The sequence below is a fragment of the Lotus japonicus genome, chromosome 4 (genome assembly GCF_012489685.1).
Source record: "Lotus japonicus ecotype B-129 chromosome 4, LjGifu_v1.2".
Lineage (NCBI taxonomy): Eukaryota > Viridiplantae > Streptophyta > Magnoliopsida > Fabales > Fabaceae > Lotus > Lotus japonicus.
The window spans coordinates 13,866,431-13,888,810 of record NC_080044.1 but is presented as its reverse complement, the minus strand read 5'-3'; the positions used below and the strand labels follow the sequence as shown (position 1 = coordinate 13,888,810).

Genomic DNA, 22,380 nt, shown 5'->3' with positions numbered 1-22,380 from the left:
GTTAAGGATAAATATTATAATTAGGAAATTTGTTTTTTGATTTTTTTTTGAAAAAACCTGGAAAACCTACTATTGTAGGTCAAAAGGCACTTGTGTAACCTTACACAAGCTTCTACACGTGTATGCTAAATTCCTCCAATATTGCTAACCTATCTTTGCGATAAGGAAAATGTCCAGTGAACTTTGCCATGTGGCTCATTTTTTATTTTTTCATTTAATATGTTGGAGGCTTTTAATTTGTTGTGTGAAATCCTATGTGTTATGTCTAAACTAGTATTTTTTACCCGTGCACGGGGGACATTCTTTTTTATTTTGTATTGTGTTTTTAATGGATTTTTTAAAATTATTTATTTGTATGAAAAGGAGAAAATTGTATTTTTTGTGATAATTAGGTATTTTTTGTTTATTAAGGTCTTGTTTGGTACCTGTATTAGGCATAATAATATAGGCTTATACAATACATTATAGATTTATACATTGTTTGGTGCAAACATTGTATTGTGTAAGTTTATCAATCAATCACTCTTATACATTAAAATTATGGATTATTCAATCCACCCAATAAATAATGGATCAAGCGTGATAGAATTGTGATGTATAAGGCTACTTTTAATCAACCGCCACCCTCCACTGCCCCCATCACCACCGCCTTCACCGCCATGCTCTACACTGCCACCACCACCACTGCTGACATGGTTGAGCATGCCGGAGAAGATGAACAGATTTCCACTGTCACCTCCAAATTTCTCCCCATATCGGTTGCAAAGATGGAGAAGAAGAAGGGTATAATAGGAATGTTACTTTTCCTGCTCCTTAGCCCATTTTCATCGCATGTGAGGGATGATTTATGACACAACCCTGTCTCAGTATGGTTTTCCTTTTCCCCTTATTTTCATGATTGATCCAAACAACTCAAAATTGTATTTTCCAGCCAAAATTAGTGATGTTGTATTCCTTGCACTCAAAATCACCCTAAACAAACAAACAGAGCATAAGAGTCAAAGGAAACATATAAGAAGGAAGAATGAAAGTACATATAGGAAGCATGTCTTAGAGTCAAAGGCAACATATAAGAAGTAAGAGTGAAAGTACATATAGGAAACTTTTCTTTTGCAATAAAAAACTACAGTAACACCATGTCATGCCATGCCATCACAACGAAAACTCAAAGCATATTCTTCAAGTCTTAATTTCAAAAACAAATTGATGCAGGACTAATATCTATATTCTACAATTATAACATTGATAATTTACATTGGGAAAACACCACCCACTTAACTACAGATGAAATGGTATTAGATATGTATCAAGCCATGTATTACCGGTCTGTTTGCACGTTAGAAGTTAGATAATTCAACAAACTTCTTATATTGGTAACAAAATCTGCAACCAAGCAATAAAATGTATCAGCAGTTCAGAGATTGAACTATAAACGAATAAACTCTTATAAAAATTTGTGATACAGATCAGAACGCACAAACCCTTGGACATTTGGAAATACTTATATAGGAGCTTCAGAACATGTGAGAACCTATTTGACCAAGGTAGCTTCTCAAGATTATAAACTTTACGAAAATTGCAGAGTTCTTGTTAAGAACACTTCCTTAGTCTTTCAAGTTTTACCTGATTCAGAAATTAGCAACATAAAGAACAGTCAATTTCTAGATTCAACAACTAATGTCTATGCATCCCTCAGTTACCTTTATCTATCTCTTAATTTAAAAAAAAGATTCAGACATGGATATCCACATTTCCTTCCACTAAGGAAAGATACTTGATTGTAGCATTATGCCAACAGTGGTTGCAGTGATAGTTTTCAACATGTTCCGCAACAATGTACTGCTTCAGGAAATCCACCATTGTACAACCAACTATTTGTAACATGCCACATTTAATAATCACCGTATTGGGTTAAAACCTAGCTAGCTTAAATTAAATAAGCATTCATGATCATGCCCTCAATCTTCCTGTAAGCAAATTAGAGAAGGAAATTGAAGTGAGGATATGAACTCATAAAAGCTTGACTTCACTAACCTCTATGACTTGGCTAATTGGCAGGCAGTGAATCTATTCTCCACCCTTATCTTGGATATGCTGTTCTCAAGCTTCAAAAATTGAAACAAAACACAGAAAAAAGAGTAATTCGTTTATGTTCTAATCAAGAATTACCTTCTAATCAGAAATTTGTAACGAAAACGTGAATGAAGTCCGACAAAGAAAATTCCCTAACAACGAAAGGAAGGCATAGAAGAAAAGGGGTTGAAAGGAGAAGGTGGGAAAAAGAAAGTCAAGAGAAGGGAGGAGGAGTTTGTTCTTACTGGATTTAAGATCGAAACTCCCCACGCTCCGGGTTCCTGTCGCCGCACCCTGCAACCTCCATGGTTTGAACCGCTTTGCATGGGGATCCATCTCAGGTCGTGAAGGAGCTGCACAATGCACCAAAAGAACAAAAAGATCTATGAAAGAGGCATGTTTTTAGTGCAATAATCTTTGCTGTTAACAGATGTGAGCAATAGCATCGAGATAAAAGATTTAAATATTCAAATAAACTAAAGACAACAAAATAGAAAGAGGATAGTTTGAATTTCTCATTATTACCCCTATTTTTCCTTCCACAGGTGAACATGTCTTTGAAAAATTGATCTGCAAAAGTTAATGAAGTAAAACATACAGATTATATGTTAGCAGGGAGTATGAAGAGAGAATAGATGCAGGGGTTCTTGATCTTTGTTGAGTACCTTGTAATGGAGATAGAAGGATATTTTTGGACATCCTAAGTACTCTTCTTCTCAATCTTGCCTGAGATGCAGTGTTCTTCCATGGCTAGTTCAGAGTACGTCAAATAATCAAGATGGCAGTAAAAAGGAAAACAAAAGCAGCTACCAAATGGTTTTTAACACACAATCAAAATAGTGGGCACGAACCTGAAATTATGGATGAAAGTGGCTCATTTTGATCATTTTACCATCAAAGCATATTGCTGAAAGGTGTGCTGAGAATACAAATGATCATAAAACAATTTTAAATCAACCAATTCCTCCATAGCCTCCACAGACATGGTGCTAAACCACAAAAACATTGCAAGACTATTAGAGCTATCTGTGCATTGGAAAGGTATAATCATAAAGTTGAAGGGTTGAATCAGGAAAATAACCTGAAAGAGCAGATAAAACAGATGCTGAAAGTAGAGGTAGGGTAGAAACACCATCGTTAATGAATGAATTGATTTTGCCGAGAAGAGTCACACAGAGAAAAACCATATGAGGTAGATCGCAGGTCGCTCCACCACCGCCTGCAAGAAGCAAACTAAAATCCCCAGAACAAACAACAATAAGAGATTCATAAAGCCCAGAAGATGAAATCCGCCTACAACCATATACTTCTCAATGGGCGAAATAAGGAATAACCTGGTCAATCTCATCTGCCTCGCCTCGCTCGCGCTCTGTTTCAGTTTTGCTCACACGATCTGTAACGGGGTTAGCACGGAATTGAGGGATAATATGAGAAGCAATGAACAAAAGGCTTGGCTCCACACGGCTCCCTCCCCCATTTTCACCAGAAACCAACACATATATACCTGGTGAAGAGGAGGCGAGCAGTAGGTCACAGAGGAGGCAGACGCGATGACAAACAAAAATGCAACGAAAATCACGAAATGCGGTGCGGAGAAGCTTCTTCGCTCGAACGCTTCCTTGATAGATGTAAATGATGACTGCCTCTCCTTTAAGATGAAAACGGTAATTTCTAAGAATCCATAACGCCAAAACATAACGCACGATGAAACTTCAAGCACTGAACAACCGAATGAGGATACAGAAAGCCAAGATTGAAAGCATCCAATCCAACGACCAAGATCTGATCTGAATTAATTATAACAAAATGGATGAAGAATGAGAAACCAAAACATCAATGAAATACAGAAGGAGATCAAGATTGCTGGAGGATTTCAACGGTCGAGATTTATTCCGTATCTAATAACTTATTGTGAATCAACGGCTGAGATTCAATCCAAGTGAAATAATAAAGGACATTTTTACCAAAATATCCATGGTCAAGTTTCATAGTCTTTAAAATTATTTATTGATTGACAGATTTACCCTCAAGGTTGCAAAAACTCTTCCTTTATATAGTTTATAGATAGATAGATTTATAGATAGATAGATAGATAAATACTTCCATGAAAACAAAGAAAATAGGAGTTTGTTTTTGCTGAAAATAAAATACGATCAATTGTGAGATTAACCAATATAAGGCCCATCCTACGTAATTCTGGACAATAGACAAAGCCCAAAGGCTGATAAGATGACCAGGAAGAAGTTTGCTGGCTTCGAGCAGTGTCCAAATACGGACATTATGACACAAAGCTTGATAGCGAACAAAAACAAAAACGGAAAGTTTGATTTATTATCAGCTTTATTGTAAAATGATTTGTCTTTTTTGATTTGTCTAATACTACTACATGCCATTTTGTACAAGTTAAGAAGTTTCACAACATAAATAAATATGTCATTAAAAAAATAATAATAAATATGTTTAAAAAAATGGATAAATTTGGAATTAGAGAAATAATAAATAAGGTAATAAGAGAAAATTAAATCGGCAAATGTAGTTATATACTAATGAGTAATAACTAGCTAATTGATGCTAATTTTTTTTTGAATTGATTCAAGATTTAAAGATTCAATCGAAGTCGGATCGTGGTTGAACCGATACTAGTTAAACAATATTTTTATTATTATTTATTATAATATGAAATATATTTACACAAATATTAAGAAATTTAGACTAATTAAATTATAACTTATCATAGATTGTTCATCTTATACAATTTATACCATAAAAATAGATAATAAATGGTTAAAAAATAGTTTTTAAAATTAAAAACGAAAAAATAAAAATGTGTTATTCTTGTTTATGCCTATTTTTTTGGTAGATGCCTATGAGTATCTATGAAACTCTCCTTTCATGTTTGATTCTTGCAATACATTGTATGCATCCAACTACAATATAATAAAAAACTTTTCTCAGTAAATTTAAAAATACACCTGGTTTTTTGTGTTTTTTTACGGGCAAACCACTAATATAACATTGATTGAAAATTGAAAGGGAAGGGAATATTTATCTTCTAACAAGATTAAACCTAAACCAACTGGACCTTTCTCGACCCATACATTATTATGAAAAAAAGACAAACTTTGTCATAAAATCAACCGCCATATTACACTCAGGGCCGGCCCTGGGCTGTGGGCCCTGGGCTTGTGCAAGCAGACCCACAGCCCAGGGCCTCCAAAAAGAAGGTCCAAAAAAAATTTTGATTTTTTTTACAGTAGTTATTCTTAAAGAACTGCGGTAAATAATCTATCTATTACAGCGGTTCGGACCGCTGTATAGTCTTTTACAACGGCGAGCTCTACAGCGGGTCCGAACCGCTGTGAAAGGAAAATTTTAACCGCTGTAAAATGTATTTTTTTGGCGTAATGTTTCCATTAAACTTTCTTAAAAAAAAATTTAGGGGTCCATTTTTATTATTTACCCAGGACCTCCAAAATGTCGGGATCAGCCCTGATTACACTTTGTTTCACATGAACAAAAGAGTATGAGGCCACATCAGAAATGCAGATAATTAGTATGATGTTTCATGAATATTAATGGGATAGCAAGGAGAATATTGATACAAAATTTAATATCCTTTGACGGATAGATCCTCAAGCCCCGTTGACCTTAATTACTCTACTCTGTCCTTATCATAAAAAACTCTACTCCGTCACGCATGGTAACTTTGAACTTAGAAGCCTGGTTTCAAGGGCATGGTAATAAATGGGTCTAAGTACTTTCAACTTACAATTAAACAACAATTACGGAAACCTAAATCGTTCTTACCCAATAGAACTCCTACACGTGTACATCTCAAGCCTCGCTTTGAACTCTAATCCAAATTGTCACCTCCTTAATTTTTTTTTTGATAAGCGTCACCTCCTTAATTAAATGTGTCTGGAAAATAAAATAAAAACAGTGAATATTCATAACAATTTGAACATTTAAAAACCAGAGAAGAAAAAAGCACCACCATCTTCAACCTCGCGTTAACTCAATGTACAGACAACACTAAGCTCAATCCAAATCGCTTTCCATTGCTTTGTTTCTTCAATCTTCCAATACTTCCTTTCTCTCTTCGATTCAGTGAGAGAGAGAGAGAGAGAATGAAGTTCTCACCGTTGCAGCAGCAGAATCGCCGGAGCAACAGCTTCAGAGGAGGAGGACCGCCGTCGTCCGAATCCTCCGGCGAAGTCACCGGAAAGTCGCCAGCGTCCGCCTTCTGGCTTTTCCTCCATATCGCCTGCTGCGTCGTCAGCATCATCATCGGATTCCGCTTCTCCCGCCTCTTCTTCTTGTTCCTGTTTTCCTCTTCCTCCACCAACCTCAACGCGGTTCCTCTCCGCCGTGGAGAGGAAGTCACCGGCGCGGTCAGCTTCCATTCCACCGTCGACGCGAGTGAGACTCCGGCTAACAGTACTGTTCCGGCAGGTGGCTCCACCGGCAGTCGTGTGGTCGTGGGGCGTCACGGGATCCGGATCCGGCCGTGGCCGCATCCGAATCCGGGTGAGGTGATGAAGGCTCACCGGATAATTGAGCGAGTTCAGGCGGAGCAGAGGGCGTTGTTTGGAATGAAGAACCCTAGGACGGTGATTGCGGTGACGCCGACTTACGTGCGAACGTTCCAGAAGCTTCACTTGACCGGCGTGATGCACTCGCTGATGCTTGTGCCGTACGATCTGGTGTGGATCGTGGTGGAGGCTGGTGGAGTCACCAATGAGACTGCTTCTATCATTGCTGAGTCAGGGCTCAGAATCAGCCACATTGGCTTCAATCAACGGATGCCGATTTCATGGGATGCTAGGCATAAATTGGAGGCCAGGATGCGGCTTCATGCTCTGAGGTGAAAATTTCTGGTTTTGTTCATCAAAATTCAAATGCTGTCATTCCAAAATTTGCATAAATTTAGGTGGTGCTGTTTTCCCTAGAATAGTTGCTAGGAAATAGTTACTCTATCTCCACTGAGCAACCAAACCAGGCAATGTTTGGCCACTCATAGACTTACCTGTTCATTATGCTGATAGTGTGAAAATTGAAAATACATTGTTCACAAAAGAAGTCTCAGGACAAAGCTTGGTTAGTCGGACACCTTATATGATCGAGACCTCCCTGATTACAATAAGTGTGATTAGAGTAGATTATGTGGGTAGTTAGATGGTTTTTATGTTGAGATTGGTCCATTCTATATGTGAGTGATTGGCCGAGCAAATCACGAAACTACTCCGGTTGACCACGTCGTGATGAGATGCGGCCATGTGGTTCGATCAATTGTAATAAATGACCCTGAAGATTGAAGACGGTGAATCTTGCCGACCAATGTACAGTGTTGTCAATTAGTGGTTATGGGCGCTATAGCACAGCGCTCTGAGAGCTCACTGCCATGCCGCTATTTTCCGCTTTGAGGGTTTGAAATATTGGATTTTTGGCTTTCTGCTATTTTCCACGATCGGTGATTGACAACACTGTCAATGGATCAATTTGATATAACGGTCCATACAGGATTGTTTTATTTCCCTCCCTTATTCTTTCTTGGTCAGTGTTCTTGAATGATATGAAGGTTTTGTTCTCTGATAGGTAAACCTTTTTATTAATAATTAATTTGCCATGTGATGGAACAGGATTGTGAGAGAAGAGAAGCTGGATGGTGTTGTGATGTTTGCAGATGATAGCAATATGCACAGCATGGAGCTATTTGATGAAATTCAGAGACTGAAATGGGTGGGGGCAGTTTCTGTTGGAATACTAGTTCATTCTAATACAGAAGAATCTTCATCCTCACAGGGTGAGGAGGAGGGCCCGCCGATGCCAATACAAGGTCCTGCTTGTAATGGGACCAGTCATTTGGTTGGGTGGCATACCTTCAATTCGTTACAATATAAAGGAAAGAGTGCTGTTTACATAGATGACCGGGCTCCTGTGCTGCCCAGAAAGCTTGAATGGTCTGGGTTTGTGTTGAATTCCAGGTTGCTTTGGAAGGATCATGATGATAAGCCAGACTGGATTAAGGATCTTGAAGCGTTAGATGGAGATGGTGACTATATAGACAGCCCACTGGTTCTGCTGAAGGATACCTCTGTGGTAGAGCCACTCGGCACTTGTGGACGCCAAGTTTTGCTTTGGTGGCTGAGAGTTGAAGCACGCACAGACAGCAAATTTCCTCCTCAGTGAGTCCTCTCTTCTTGATTTATAATATAGAATTTACCTATATTTGACTATCATAAAGTTGCCCCTTGAATCATATTACTATTATCAAAATATGTCAAGCTTTTTATGATTCTTTTTAATCATAAATGTTGATTTATTTTTATATTTATATGGAAAACTTCATGAATAAACTTATAGATTACCCCATATATGATAAGTACTTAATTAAGCTGTTTACCTAACACAACTACGTTAGAATCCCATGCTTCCAATGTGGAACTTAGGTAAGCCCTTTGATTAGTCCTTAATGAACACTGCAATGCCGGCGTCACCACAAGCGCTGCTCATTTATGGCTGGGAGACAAGGAGGAATGCTCTGATACCAATTAATAAGAACTTTTGGAGAACCTCTTCACAAAAGCTAGGCATAGTACTTTTGGAGACTCAATGCTTTATAAACCCCACAGCAGAATCCCCTACTCCAAATGTGACTCAAGTTCCTTACCTTGCAGTTAGAACCTAACATACTCCAAAATTGTTGAGTTTCAGTATTGAACTTGTATCTGATACCGATGTGTGCACCATACTCTTAAATGCGTATCCATGAAGCATTCTCCCACTTTTATTTTTGAAAAGAAACTATTACCCGATACCGTAGGGATACTCCTTCAATACATTTGAATTATAGCTTCTGATATAACCTTGTTCTTCATCATGTTGTTATAAAAATTTAAAGTGCATAGTCAATATTCATTCTTTGAAGAGAAACAAAATGAACTTTGAAAGGATAGAGGATATGGCTTATGTGTTTTCCGGCCTCCGACAATTGTTTGGGAATGATAAAGATTATACTGGTTGTTGGATATTAGTAAAGTGTAGATGACCTACTTGATGATGGTGGTGGACTTCTTTTGGCTGAACTGTATCTGGATGAATTAGGCTTAGAAGCTATGCTTTTTTGAATGAAGGGAATGAGAGAAAGAAAATAATAAGTTCAGTATTTAGAGAATAGATAGTAAACAATTGAATAGAGTCAAACGCTTCTTTTAAATAGCAGTAACGAGGATTTTTACATGTTAACATTGATTAGGAAAAATATGCAAGTTTTGTGACATTCAAGGAAAGAATATATTGTGATATGGATAAGGGAAGGGGAAAATGTGTATCTGTTACTTAAACAGACAACATTTATCACTAACCTGTTACCACCGTAATTCATTTTGTTTTTCTCTAACCCAATAACGGCCGGCCCACAACTTCCCGTGCTCTGTGAAAGTAGATAACTTCTTTTGGGCAATAATCTTTTGTCATTGGAGCATTCAGTTTCCCATCAAACATCAGTAATTACGTGATACATAAGTCAGTTAGTCAGTTAGTTTCCACGTTTTGCTGGACTGCCGGGACACTTAGAAGAAAGGACAAAATAACACTCAACTGTATATCCTATAGCTTTATTTGATGTAAATTGTTGTTTCATGTCTAAGCGAAAATACTTCTATTAGAACTTATGTCCATAATTTCTGGATGAATGGACTTAGGATCTTTGCATCATTGTCCATCAAATATTTTCCTACATTTATATTTGTTGTGTCCTAAAAACACAAATATGACTTGAGACACTGATACAAAATGAACTCAGGGATATTGCTGATTTAAAAAATTGTAGAACATGAGACTACCATAATATAACATAAAATTAGTATAAAATTGACATAAAATACAAATCTTAAACCAAGTAAGCATGTTACTATAAAAACGTTATAATTTATTAAATTATTCTATGATTTATTTGTATTGGCATAAATGTCTGAATTATATAATGTTCAATCCAGTAAGACTACTGTTTTGAAGTATCCTTGCTTCCTTGATTGTTTCACAAAATGATAAGAGCATTTTCTGAGTTCTGAGTTATCTTTTCTATAGTTCTTCACTAAATGAATACCAAAATAATAAACATCAATCCAAATGCAGTGTATAAATAAAGTTGTTACTTGTATTGTATGGTTCTTGACAGAAAAAATGTCACTTTGATTTTTCATTTGTGTTTATTGAAATCAGATTTTTCCAGTCCAGTAATTTTTTCTCTTTAGAGCAGTCTGCATTCTAATGATAATGAAGATTTAGTTGAGAATAATTCCTGTTGGATTGCCCTGCTGAGAAAAGGCAAAATGTTTGTGCCAACTATAACATGTATAATAAGGATCCTTTTTTGCACCTCAAGGAGAGGGTGCAAGGGAGTGATATCTTTGGTTGCTTGCAATGGAGATTTCCAAAAGGTTGAGAAAGGGCTTTGGGATCCTACTTCAACCATCAGTGCAAACTCACACCTTCTTGTCAGTCCATTGCCAAGCCATGGAAAAATGTCTATGGTCCTCTCTAAGCATGCGTGATCACAGACACACATATATATGCATTAAATAAGAGGGATCTAGTGAGTTATGAGAGGATTTTCTCAGTTAGCCCTTGCATCAAAATTAATGGCTTAGATCAAAAGAGTATTGGAATCCTAGGAGGAAAATTCAGAAATTGTTAGAAACAAAAAAAGGAAATATTTATTGAATACCGAGAATAGGAGAGAAATGTCTCCTCCAAGGGTTTCCTTTTACAACAGTCATTGCTTTGTTTTCTCATTGATAACATCTGAGTCTCCTCTCCCTCCTACCCTTGCTCCCATTTAAAGTAAACCAGACCTGTCCTTCCAGTCTCTCTAACTAACTAACTAACTAACTAACTAACTAACTAACTAACTAACTAATTCTTCCAATTTTATATTGATACTCTAATTAAATTACTTGTAACTACTTACTATGAGCAGTTGGGAAAGTCTAACAAAAACCGCATTCACAAGTTATGTGACCTACCTGTTTATTTCTGGTTTCTACCTACTACTTCCTTGGGAAACTGAAGTAATTTCCCAAATGCATGGCATTTTTTCACTTCCTAAAATTTTCTCTAGAAGTCATGAAGTTCATTTCATAAACATCATTGTTATTCAAAGCATCACATTTCAGGGCTCATCTTAGTCAGATTCTCAAACTTGTAATTGCAAAGGGTCATCCACCAAATTTATCATGGATTCATATCTTCTCAAAATTTCAATTATATGTTTACTGGGATGTAACTGACCATTTGATGTGATTTCATGCAGATGGATAATCGACCCTCCTTTGGATATCACCGTTCCATCAAAACGCACTCCATGGCCAGACGCTCCTCCGGAGCACCCAGTTAAAGAAAAAGTGCTAATTGGCACACAAGAACAGACAACCAAGCATTCTACAAAGACTAGAACTTCCAGATCTAGGCATGCCCGTAGTAAAAGAAAACATGACACCAAAGTGATAGGTGTGCAAGTCTCTGCACATTCTAAATCTGAACAAAACTAAAATGTTAATAACTGCAATTTAGAAATATATATTGCTTTGTGGATATGAGATTGCTGGCCCTCATTGATAAGAATCTGGATTTAACAAATGAAATAGCTGATGTTCTTACTGGATACATCCACTTGGGTACCTTCGGGGTGGCCAGCATTTTGCATTCGAGTCTGATTTTACCAATTTTTTACATAGATTTTTTTGTTGACGTGATATATTCGCATGAAGCAATGCCAACTTTGTTTTGCAGCATTTGCTTCATTGAAGGAAGCTTGTAATATTTTTTTCAATATAATACAAGTTCGGCTCAACTCTCAAGTGGAGTATATAGTTGTTTGTTCCTTTTGTAAAAAACATTATTTTTCCTGCTCTTTTGTTTTGCCATAAAGGGCAACTTTCATCATATCTAGTAGAGCTATGAAGGTTCTGAAGTTCATTAATCATCATCCATGAATCAGCCACAAACATAGCCTCCACAAAAACGAAGTAATGCCAAGTTTGGTAATTGGAATGTTGAGAAATGCTTTCAATGCCTTGCCAAATCACTCTGTTTAAGCACTTAAATAATTACTTGTAAAAGTAAACGATCCAGATTATCATAAGTGCATATTTAACATAGATATAATCATACGCATGTTAGATATAAATTTAGTGCATATATCGTGTTTAATCAAGAAAGACAATTATAGAAGTACATACGATAAATTGTGTCTAACCAAGAACTACTATATGGAATAAGCATTCATATGTTTGTTAGTATGAAAAAAAATGTAAAATCATAATATCATTTCATAGTTTATGCATCATTCTAGAGAATTAAAAATCCCTTTCAAAAAAAAAAAATCAACATTTCTAAAGAAGTGGGATTGGTCATGTGATTTTCTCGGCCAATCACCCACATATAGAATCTATCAATATCAACATAATGACCATCTAATTACTCGCATAATCTCCTCTTTAGCCAGTGTTTTAAAACTCGGCTTTGTCATTAATTCGGTGGGAGGACTGATTATTGGGTCACTAATCGGACTAATGAGTCATCGGTTCGAATGCTTGACTCAATGTAAATTAAAAAAATTAAAAAATAGTGCATATATATATATATATATATATATAATAACTGACATGTGTAATCAACAAATTGAAAGGTGGTGTAGTGGTAAAAGTTTCACAAATCTTCCATGAAGTCCTGTGTTTGAGTCTTCCCCACCAACTTTTTATTCTCAACAGAAATTAAAAAAAAAAAATTGGTGACTCGTCGAACTGACAAAAACTGGTCGAGTCAACTATTGAACCGACTGAGTCAAACCAGTTCTAATTGAGTTGTATGCAAAATCGATCCGATGTTCGAACCAATTAGGTGATCGAGTCCTAGTCGGACCAGCCGATCCGAGCCGAGTTTTAAAACTATGCTCTTTAGTTGATCGGATTAGATAGCCCTTCGGGCAACCAACCAACCTCGAGGAACTGGACTGTGACTCTTCTATTACTTTCAATACAGAGAAGTCCATTTTCGTCATGATCGATCCACATATCACCTACCTCACTTGTGTATTAGGTATGTACACTTGATTTCAGAAGCTAGAGTAAGGTGTCTGACTAACCAAGTTCGGTCCAGAAACTTTTTTGTGATTATTTGGCACCCACTGTGGGACTTGGTAAAACTTTATCATGCCCCATTCTTTGAACTCATGGTCTTTGTTGAACATAGATGGTACTCACCAAAAATGGGAACCTAATGAGCTCAATCCACACCGTGAAGAAGGGATCTTAGAAACCCTAATTCGAGATCTAATTGCTAATCTATATGATTTGCGCAAACAAAATCAATTGTTTCAGAATCAAGTAGCTAACCTGACTCGTGAACACACAATGAGGTAGGAAGAACCCCAAGGTTAAGTCATCGTCGACTTTCAGCTTTTCTCAGATGAAATTTCCTCTACGAAGATCTCATGTAATTTACACTACTCAACCCATGCTTTCTCGACTCTACTTAATAGTTTTTTCAAACATTCCTTATGGCTATTATGATGAGTAATCATACTAAATTGGTAAAAACTTACTTATTCTGCTTAATTCCTATTAATTCTAAAACTTCTTTCACATGGCCATTTAGGGGGAGATCTTTGTCAACTTTGCCATGATACATCTTATTGTTTTTTCTATTTTTAATTTAATTTTTGGTTCTGGTTCTTAAGGATTTTGGTCTCAGTTCTGTGGCAGTCTATTGATATTATGTCGTTTGGTCATTTCATGTGCATGACTGGGTTGTGTCTATGTTTTAACAGGTTTTGTCCGGCTCGACATGATCCCATTTCGGTTGAACCTGTAGTTTTTTTTGTTTCAAATAAAGACCTCTCTCAATGGTGTTCGGTAGCGATGGCAATGCGTCTTGGGTATCCGTAAAAATACACACCGTGGGTAGGACAAAAACCCGCTAAATGGGTATGGAGTTGAGTATGAGTAAATACGCGTAAAAAGTAACGGGTATGAGTATTATAGTACCCAACCCGCCTCATACCTGCACACTTATATTATTAATTTTTTTTATTATATACACACATTTGATAGAATATTACCAAACTTAAAGCTATAATTACCTAAGTCACTCTATTTAAAAAATAAATGACTAAGTAATGTCTTTATATTACATATATCATTGCTAATTTACTCCACTTATTTTTAAAATAAGTAAGTTAGTAACTTAACATTTTATAATTATTTTTAAAAATTATAAATTTAAAACTTTCTCACTTACTTCATTTGAAAAATAAAATGGGTAATGAGAAAATCAAACAAAAAAGCAAAAGATATAAGTCTAGAATATCCATGGTTGAGAGACCACGCTAAAGAGTTGCTCCAATACTTGTTAAACAATCAGCATATGCATTAGCTTTTCTAGGGATATGACGCATAAACTCTCTCCGATTCTACTTCAGAAGTTGGTGAATAACAAGAAGGTTATTGAAATATAAATAGAACTTTGACCTCTCATTTGATAAGGACTCCACAATCTCCAAGCAGCCTTTTGAAAATTTTTATACTCAGTTGAATGAATTTACTTATAAGTATTTGGATTTACTTTTATATTTTAAATAAATTCTTTTAATTTTTTATTGAAAACAAATAGTGAAAGTTGTATTTTTGTTACCTAAATTGAGGGTAGTGCGTATTGGTACGAGCATATAGGTGCTTATACGGTACAAAGACGAGGAATCGAGTTGCTACGGGGACAAATACGAGTAATTTTTGAAAATACGAGTATAGGAACATAATCGGGGAAACCGACCAGGGGTGGGAACGGTGAAACTCCGGTGGGGGGGGGGGGGCTGGCGAGATGATGGTCTTGACGGTGCTTCGTTGTTCGTCGCGCCTGGGAGGGGTTCCTTAAGTTCTACATGCCTTGGCTTTTGTAGAGTTTGAGGTTGCGCGGTTCAAGGCAGTCATGAGTGCCTAGTACGTCCTCGAGCTATGTGTCTTTGTCTTGGTTGCTGAACCATAATTACTTGGTTGTCCGATCGGGGTCGATCGTCCCTATTATTGGTCGGGTGGGGAGTGGACGGTCTTGCCGACTCCTAGAATAGTAGTTCCCTAATTCTGGTCCACTAGGATAGTGGAGCTTGAACTAAGAGTGTGGTCATTCTATCTTAGTTGGGTAAGGAGCGAGCAATTTTACCGACTCACAGAACAGAACATATACTATAATACTCTACATAGACTCTACTTATTGTCATTTCTAGTGTTTGGTGTTCGTTTTGAGATTTTTAATGATTACAAGTGTACAACAGAGGTTGTTTGTTTGACATTAAAACATGCAATTATACTTGTGCAATTTGTTCGTGATTGAGGTTTTTGTGAGTTTTTTAATTTAGTGGTCGAGTTTTAACTAAGTTATTTTGTTAGCTTGATCATACCCATGTTAAGGAAAATTCTCTCTCACCTTTCTATACATTTTAAAAAAATTTCTGTCGGAAAAACTTATAACATACCTTAAAAAAGAACAATACCTAGAACGCATTTTCAGAAAAATAATTACTTCTTAAACTTAAACACCATAGCACATGGCATGAAGAATCAAAAATCTAGAATCTATCTTCCTCGGGACTAGGTTTTCTGGAATGGCAGCATATTCACATAGAAGTCATGATCCTATGCCGGGCTGGCCACAATTTTCCCTTTTAAAGAATCCAGTACCCATTCATAAGTTGAAGGGTTTTTATGTATTCAAATTTCATTTTTTTCTTTGATATCATTTTCACTAATTTTCTACTTCTATGTATTTCTTTTTTATATTACATTATGTATTATATCTTTAATTCCACTCAATTCTCTCGCCATGAAGAATTTTGTTAGGAGAGATAAGGGAGCTCATGGGCCGATGAGTAAAACACTAAGAGATATCGACGCCACATCTTAACCCAAAACTTTAAGGCGTTAGGTTTATGAGTCACATCTCTTATAAAGTCTTCTCCTCACTCATACTTAACCAATGTAAGACTCCAACTCCACACTTGAATTCTCAACAATTTTTTTCACAATGCATAGACATCTCTCAATGTCACCCCAATACATCAGTAAACTCACTCTTACAAAGCAAATATTTAAATGAATTAATATATATAGCTTAAAGTGCTACTAAAAGGTGCATCTACAAACAAAAAAACATAAGTCTAATAAACAGTCGTGACCTCCCTCTTGTTTTACCATGCTAGGTAATACATGAATTCTTCAATAATTCTTTGTTTACCTCCTTTAAATACTTATTCCACTTTTACAATTAGGGGTGAGAATATAGCCTGACAGGTCGGGTTAGTAGCCTGCCAAATGTGGGTTGGATTGAGCCAACCCACTTTTGAGATATGGGTTAAAAATCTCAACCCAACTCATATTTTGACGGGTTAGCGTACTGGCCCATTTTTAAGAATATATTGGCAAAAAAAATGTTTAACTAGCAAAAAGTAAAAAATGTTACTCCAATTTCCTTCTACAATGAGCATAAAGCTAAAATTTGCAATTAGCCAGATTTCGATTGTGATTACCACATATTTCTTTGTTTCATATCAACCTTGTCGTTGAATTTTTATTTATCTCAACTAGATAATAATAAACAATAAATGCTCAACAGAATTCCAAATTAAGAATCAATTTCACAATTACACCAAGAATAAAAATCACAAATAAATAACCAACTCACAAATTGCAAAAATTCACAATCATCACAACTCATAAATATCTTATAAAACAACAAAAACACAAACTAAAGTCCAACAATCTCACAATAAATGCCATTGGCCCGCTAAAATGCTGGTTGGGCCGACCCACTATTGATATTTGGGTTGAAAGTCTTAACCTACCCCGCTATATAAGATGAACCAAACAGACCAGCCCAATGGATCAAGCTCATTAAGCCACCCCTAATTACAATTCAGATTCACTAAGTGTATAACTATAAATCTATAATATAAACAATATTATCTTGCATTCTCCTTCAACTGATTTTACCCAATAAGTTGGAAAAAACAATTTTATATTTTAGTCGGAGTTGGTTTGCCCCAAATCCCAAAAAAACTTAAAGCATGGGCATTGAAAAATGTGAGCCGGTAGATTGGATGATCGGACACGGATATTTTGCTAGTTATGATTTATCATTTATGAAGCAACCTAACATTCCAAGAGGTTGACAAAAAGAAAATACATGTAGTTACAAAAGACTGACAAAAAAAGAAGAAAAAAACTCCAAAAGAATAGCTTAGTAGTTATTGAAACTTACAAGCTACAACCTCCTTTGTCAATGGATTACCAACTCCATGATTGAATTTGAGGATGGAAGCTTTATCTTGAGGTTCACGAAGAATATTGTAACGAATTTACGGTGTGAACAAATTGAAGGTTCAAGTTTGAGTAAAGTAGGGGTTTATTAAGATATCAAAAGGCCTTAAAAAAAGAAAAAAAAAACTACAGCCATATATACACAGCCAAAATTTGGCCAATTCTTTGAATAAGATGATGTTGAGGAATTATATGGACCAATTTTTTTTTCCTTAAATTATCCCTAACTTATAGTACAACTGAATATATGTATAATATATTTAAATAATATAATTTCATTATTTTGAAGATAAGGGGATCTAGTTTTTTCCAAAGTCAGGGGAGCCATCCCCTTGAGTACTGACTTTCTAAGTGTTAACAAGTTGAGAAGTTATTACCTATGTCGTCTTATATGTGATCCATGCTACCCTTACTTTGTGGCGGTTGTCAGATGCAATCACACACTCCATATCACCGACTTCTTCAACTTGTGGGCATGAAATGAGTAATGAATAATGCCATTGAACATGTAATCCAATCGCTTTTTCAAGAGTTACATCTTATCTGCCATTGTGAGATCGATTTTGAATACACCTGACCTATAAGTTCGCCAAGAATCTTCTTCAAAGTTTATCCATAAAGAGCACCTCAATCAAGCACCCCAATCAAGCACCCCAAACCAAAGTAAAAGTTAAAAAGGCTTTTATTTTCTTTTATCAAGCTTTTGAAGATAAAAAAGAAGAGGAAGAGATTCATTCCCTTCATTGCTAAGGTCCTTCTATCACATAAAGCAAATTCAAAGAAGCCCATTAGAATGTTATGGTTCGTCGATCACCATGGTCACTCGTATTCACAAGTAGTTTTAGACATAATGCTTAGACTTTTTTGTCACTTTGACTCAAAGGCCTTGAAATTGTGGATTGTTGTGATTCATCCATCATGGTTAGCCAAATTCATACATGTTTTTGATTGTCGTCAATGGGTTGACATTGTTCACATTTTCAATTGTGACCAGCTCCTTCATTCACTCCAGCAATAAGCCAAGCGCGTATTCATGGATTGGCTATAAACACCACTTAAACTCTAATAGATTCCTCTTCCCCATCATTATTGTAATTAAAGAGGTTTCAGTAAATAAGAAGCACCCACACATTGTATTAAACATGTACATTTAGAGTTTTAGAAGACAGGGTAAAACACGTTCTGACTAATTGAGTTTTAGCTTTTTAGGAGAACTCACTTATGAATATTCCTTTTTTAATGCATAATACCTATCAAGCCTGTCAATTTTTATTAGTTATTGGACTGGTCTCTCCCTGAGTAGTGCAGCTCAACCTCTACCAGGAAGGATCGTCGACCTAGGCGGGTCGACTCTTGATGTCTAAGACACGCTCCATCCTTATACAAAGGACCCGGTGTCTTGCGGACATGTGTACCGGTCTCGACCTGAGCATGGTGGCTCGACCTCTACCAGGAGGGATCGTCGACCTATGCGAGTCGACTCCTTAGCTTAGAGTCGGGCTCATCTAGATTAAAGACCCAATAGGACAAGACAAAGCCCAAATGTAATAGATTTAGGGTTAGGGTTTAGCCCCACTATAAAATGCTAAGCATCCCCCTCCCCCCACATTCAATAAGACAAGTTCTCATTATTCTTATCTTTATTGTCTTGACAACTCTAAACCCTAAATCTAATAGGGGAAGGTCCGTATAAGAACAATTATATTAAGTATAGTTCTAAACAATTACAAAATAAGTATTTTAAAAAGATCTAACTATTTATTTTGAGAATTGTAAATTTGTAACCTCTAGTACCATTGTATGATTGTTTGCATATTTTAATATAGCTAAGTTAAAATTATGATGACTACAAGTATTTCACTTAATTTTATTTCTATCTATTTTAATTTTAACTTCACCGTAATTTATCGTTCTACACCCATCAAAACTAAACATGCACACATCCTTTCATAAACTTGGAATCGTGTCTAATGCCTCATATATACTTGTTAATTTCCATGACATATTGAATGATACATATCAATATCATACATGAATGACGTGATCAATAAATAATTTACATCCGTCTATTTTTTACTTATATTTTCATTTTTAATTTAAACGGAGGGGGTGAATGGTTAATTTAAAGAATTGAGGGCGTTAATAAAATTATATATGTATTACATTATATTAATAACATTTTATCATAATTTTGTTAAATGGTACGTCTGATTAACCTAATTTCATGAAGCTTCCTTTTGTACGTTTTAGTGTTTTCACATTCAGGAAAAGGGATTAAGCTTCATCTTAACCCAGAAATTCATTGTTCATCATCTTCATCAGCATCTCCCTCACCAAAATAAAAACCTCAATTCATCTTCCACCATCCAAATATGGAAAAAAGAAAAACAGAAAACATTCATTGTTGAGATGTAATATTTGCCCACTTCCATATTTAAAGGCACTCACTCAAATGTTCAGTTTCTGCAACTACAACAAATTCTTCTTCTTTTTCCTTGCACCCTTCTCACCTATTTCAGTGCTTAACCTCCAAAAAACCCCAATTTCTACTTTTAGGGTTCTATTCAAATTTTCCATAATGATGAAAACCCAGATTCAACTCCTACATCCCCAATGCAATAGTTCATTCTCCTAACATTCTCATTCCATAAATTTCACATCTTTTTCTCCAACCGTGTTGAAGGCTTCAGAAGAAAAAGATGGATTTGAAAAGGAAACATCTTTGTCGTTGTCGCCACGATCACCTCACCCGTCGTTGTCAGCTTTCACTTGCTCTCAAGTTAATGGTCCCAATCTCCTCCGTTCTCTTTCACGACTTCTTCTCAGTCACAAAGTCCTTTAGATCTGATGAATATCCCTCCGACGACACCTTCCCCCAAAGAAAAGAGGTTGATTGCCCTGTTTGGGAGCAGAATGACGAAGGACCTGGCCAAACAAATCTGGAACCATTATTTCTCTTGCGTCGTTTGTCTTCTTCATGCGTAGTGTCTCTGGGTTGGCATTAGAGTGGAAGGGATATGAGGGTTTGCTTTATGATTTGGGGTTTGCATCCGAATGAGGGTTTGCATCTGGATGAGGGTTTGCATCTGAGCGCCACCGATTGAAGCTTCGATCGAGAGCATTATCACGTCCCAACATCACTTTTGTCGTTAGAGGCCAGTAATCGCGTTGGCCACTACTATTGAAGGGAGCTCCACCACTACTGAACCTGTCCTTCGTCTTCTCTAATCTTTGTCACCGTTCCAGACGTCGAGCCACCCTCTCTTCCTTCCCCATCACTAGCAACGAAACCCTAGCAACCAAAAGGCATCTCCAATTTGAACCTAGTTTCCTAGGGGAGAGATGGAAAGGATGAATAGTGGTTGCTAAATTGGATGGTGGAGGAAGAAGAGGAGGGTCATTCTCAATTGAAACATTAGTTGAGGAATACTAAGTATATAATGATATTAATAATAATTTTTATATGACATAAAAATAAAAAGAGAAAATACTTAATTAATTACATTCTGAATTAATTTAATTAGTACACACCATCTCATGTATCATACCCTACTCTGACTTAAGGTATGGTAGTAATTACCATATTCCTTTAATTTGTATTTACAATTTCATTATTGTTTGATTTTTTTCAAACGGTTAATATAGTTTGTAGTTAATCCAGATCACTCATCATTACCAAAAAAAAATCCAGATCACTCCTCATATATGTTGTGAAAGTTAGTTGGAGCTTTGCTTGATTGATTTGAAAGTGAACGCAATCTCCCTTCCATGTGAAATCGCTAAACGACTACCAGATTATACACATGACAATGTCTGATTGGCTACACAGAAAACTTAGCCATTCACCATCATCTAAATAATGGAAAACTACAAATTTCTTGCTGGTCTAAAGGTTTTTTGTTTTTCTTAATTTCATAGGAACAAACATATATGTCATCGATTTAAAAGAAAAAAAATGTCATGAACCATCACCAATATATTAAAAATATGGTTATGTAGTTAAAAAGGATAAAATAAGGAGTTTTTCTTTAGCTCAAAACACTTAAAAATTTCCTCAAGAAACATATTCATGGTCACCACTCACCAAGGGTTCATATTTCAGGTCCCGTTAAAAATTACTTCATTCATTTAAAAATATATGTTATTTAAGAGAATTGATCAGATGATTAATTATTGAATAATTTCTGGTGTTATTAAAATTTAATTTTCAATTAAAATTTAAATATATTTAACATCCTATATTGCACATATACATTTGTATTTTGTTGGTATTTCACATGGGTGCACCAGCTGTCGACGGATGCATGATGTTCTTCACCGGTTGGGTTTTTCAAGCTCAACGTCGACGCAACCAAAGTTGTATCTGGTGGGCTTATGGTGTTGCGTTTCGCAACCAGGATGTGGAAGTAGTGGTTGCTGCAACTTGCAATTTCAAGTGATTGTGTGGACTCGGAGGTGGATTTTGTTGAAATTGGGGAAATAATAATAAAAAAAAGGTTTGAAGCTGACTAGTGAGAAAAGTTACTTTAACTTTTGTGTAGAATTTGATTGTACGTCTTAGAGTGGTGCGAGTTATAAATGAGAATAACTGACGTATTTCTTTTGATGAGATTAACTTTATGATTTTTCTTATTTCATTTAGTTGAGATACTTAGAAATTAGAATACAATAGCAAAAAATAATTAAATTTGTGAATGCTTTTTTATGTGGTTTTTCTAGGTATTCCCTCAACTGATAAGTATGAGACTAATCTCCCAAGGCTTTGAGACCACATTAAGAGTGTATGTCTCTCCAATAAATGTTTCTCTATATGCACTGCTTAGAGATTGAACCTGGGTTGAATGATCATCGTTTTCACTGCAAGCTAGCTGCCTCTCCCGCGTGTTCGCGTTGTTCTCATCCAGTGGAAGATAGCATCCACTGTTTAAGGGATTTC

General features: G+C 36.1%; 1 protein-coding gene and 1 long non-coding RNA gene across 6 annotated transcripts; one reads left to right on the top strand and one right to left on the bottom strand.

Annotated features, from left to right (window-relative positions):
- Positions 1–445: 445 nt before the first annotated feature.
- LOC130714504 (uncharacterized) lies at positions 446–3,884 on the bottom strand. Of its 5 annotated transcripts, none has more exons than XR_009011301.1 (10): positions 3,408–3,884; positions 3,155–3,306; positions 2,925–3,062; positions 2,739–2,823; positions 2,599–2,643; positions 2,319–2,426; positions 2,035–2,105; positions 1,478–1,623; positions 1,323–1,383; positions 446–972 (listed from the first exon to the last, which is right to left on the bottom strand). It is a non-coding gene; the product is annotated as an uncharacterized LOC130714504 (long non-coding RNA). The 5 variants fall into 5 exon arrangements; XR_009011300.1 differs by having other exon boundaries at positions 1,482–1,623; positions 3,408–3,883; XR_009011299.1 differs by having other exon boundaries at positions 1,323–1,623.
- Positions 3,885–6,015: 2,131 nt separating this feature from the next.
- Positions 6,016–11,985, top strand: LOC130713654 (beta-1,4-xylosyltransferase IRX14-like). The gene is made up of 3 exons (XM_057563438.1): positions 6,016–6,937; positions 7,713–8,258; positions 11,387–11,985. The coding sequence occupies exons 1-3, from the start codon at positions 6,201–6,203 to the stop codon at positions 11,622–11,624; spliced, it is 1,521 nt and encodes a 506-aa protein (XP_057419421.1). The 5' UTR covers positions 6,016–6,200; the 3' UTR covers positions 11,625–11,985.
- The last annotated feature ends 10,395 nt before the right edge of the window (positions 11,986–22,380 follow it).

Coding starts and splice junctions, on each gene's coding strand:
- LOC130713654 (XM_057563438.1), top strand. CDS start 6,201: ATGAAGTTCTCACCGTTGCAGCAGCAGAATCGCCGGAGCAACAGCTTC. Junction 6,938..7,712: donor ATGCGGCTTCATGCTCTGAG/GTGAAAATTTCT, acceptor GTGATGGAACAG/GATTGTGAGAGAAGAGAAGC. Junction 8,259..11,386: donor GACAGCAAATTTCCTCCTCA/GTGAGTCCTCTC, acceptor GATTTCATGCAG/ATGGATAATCGACCCTCCTT.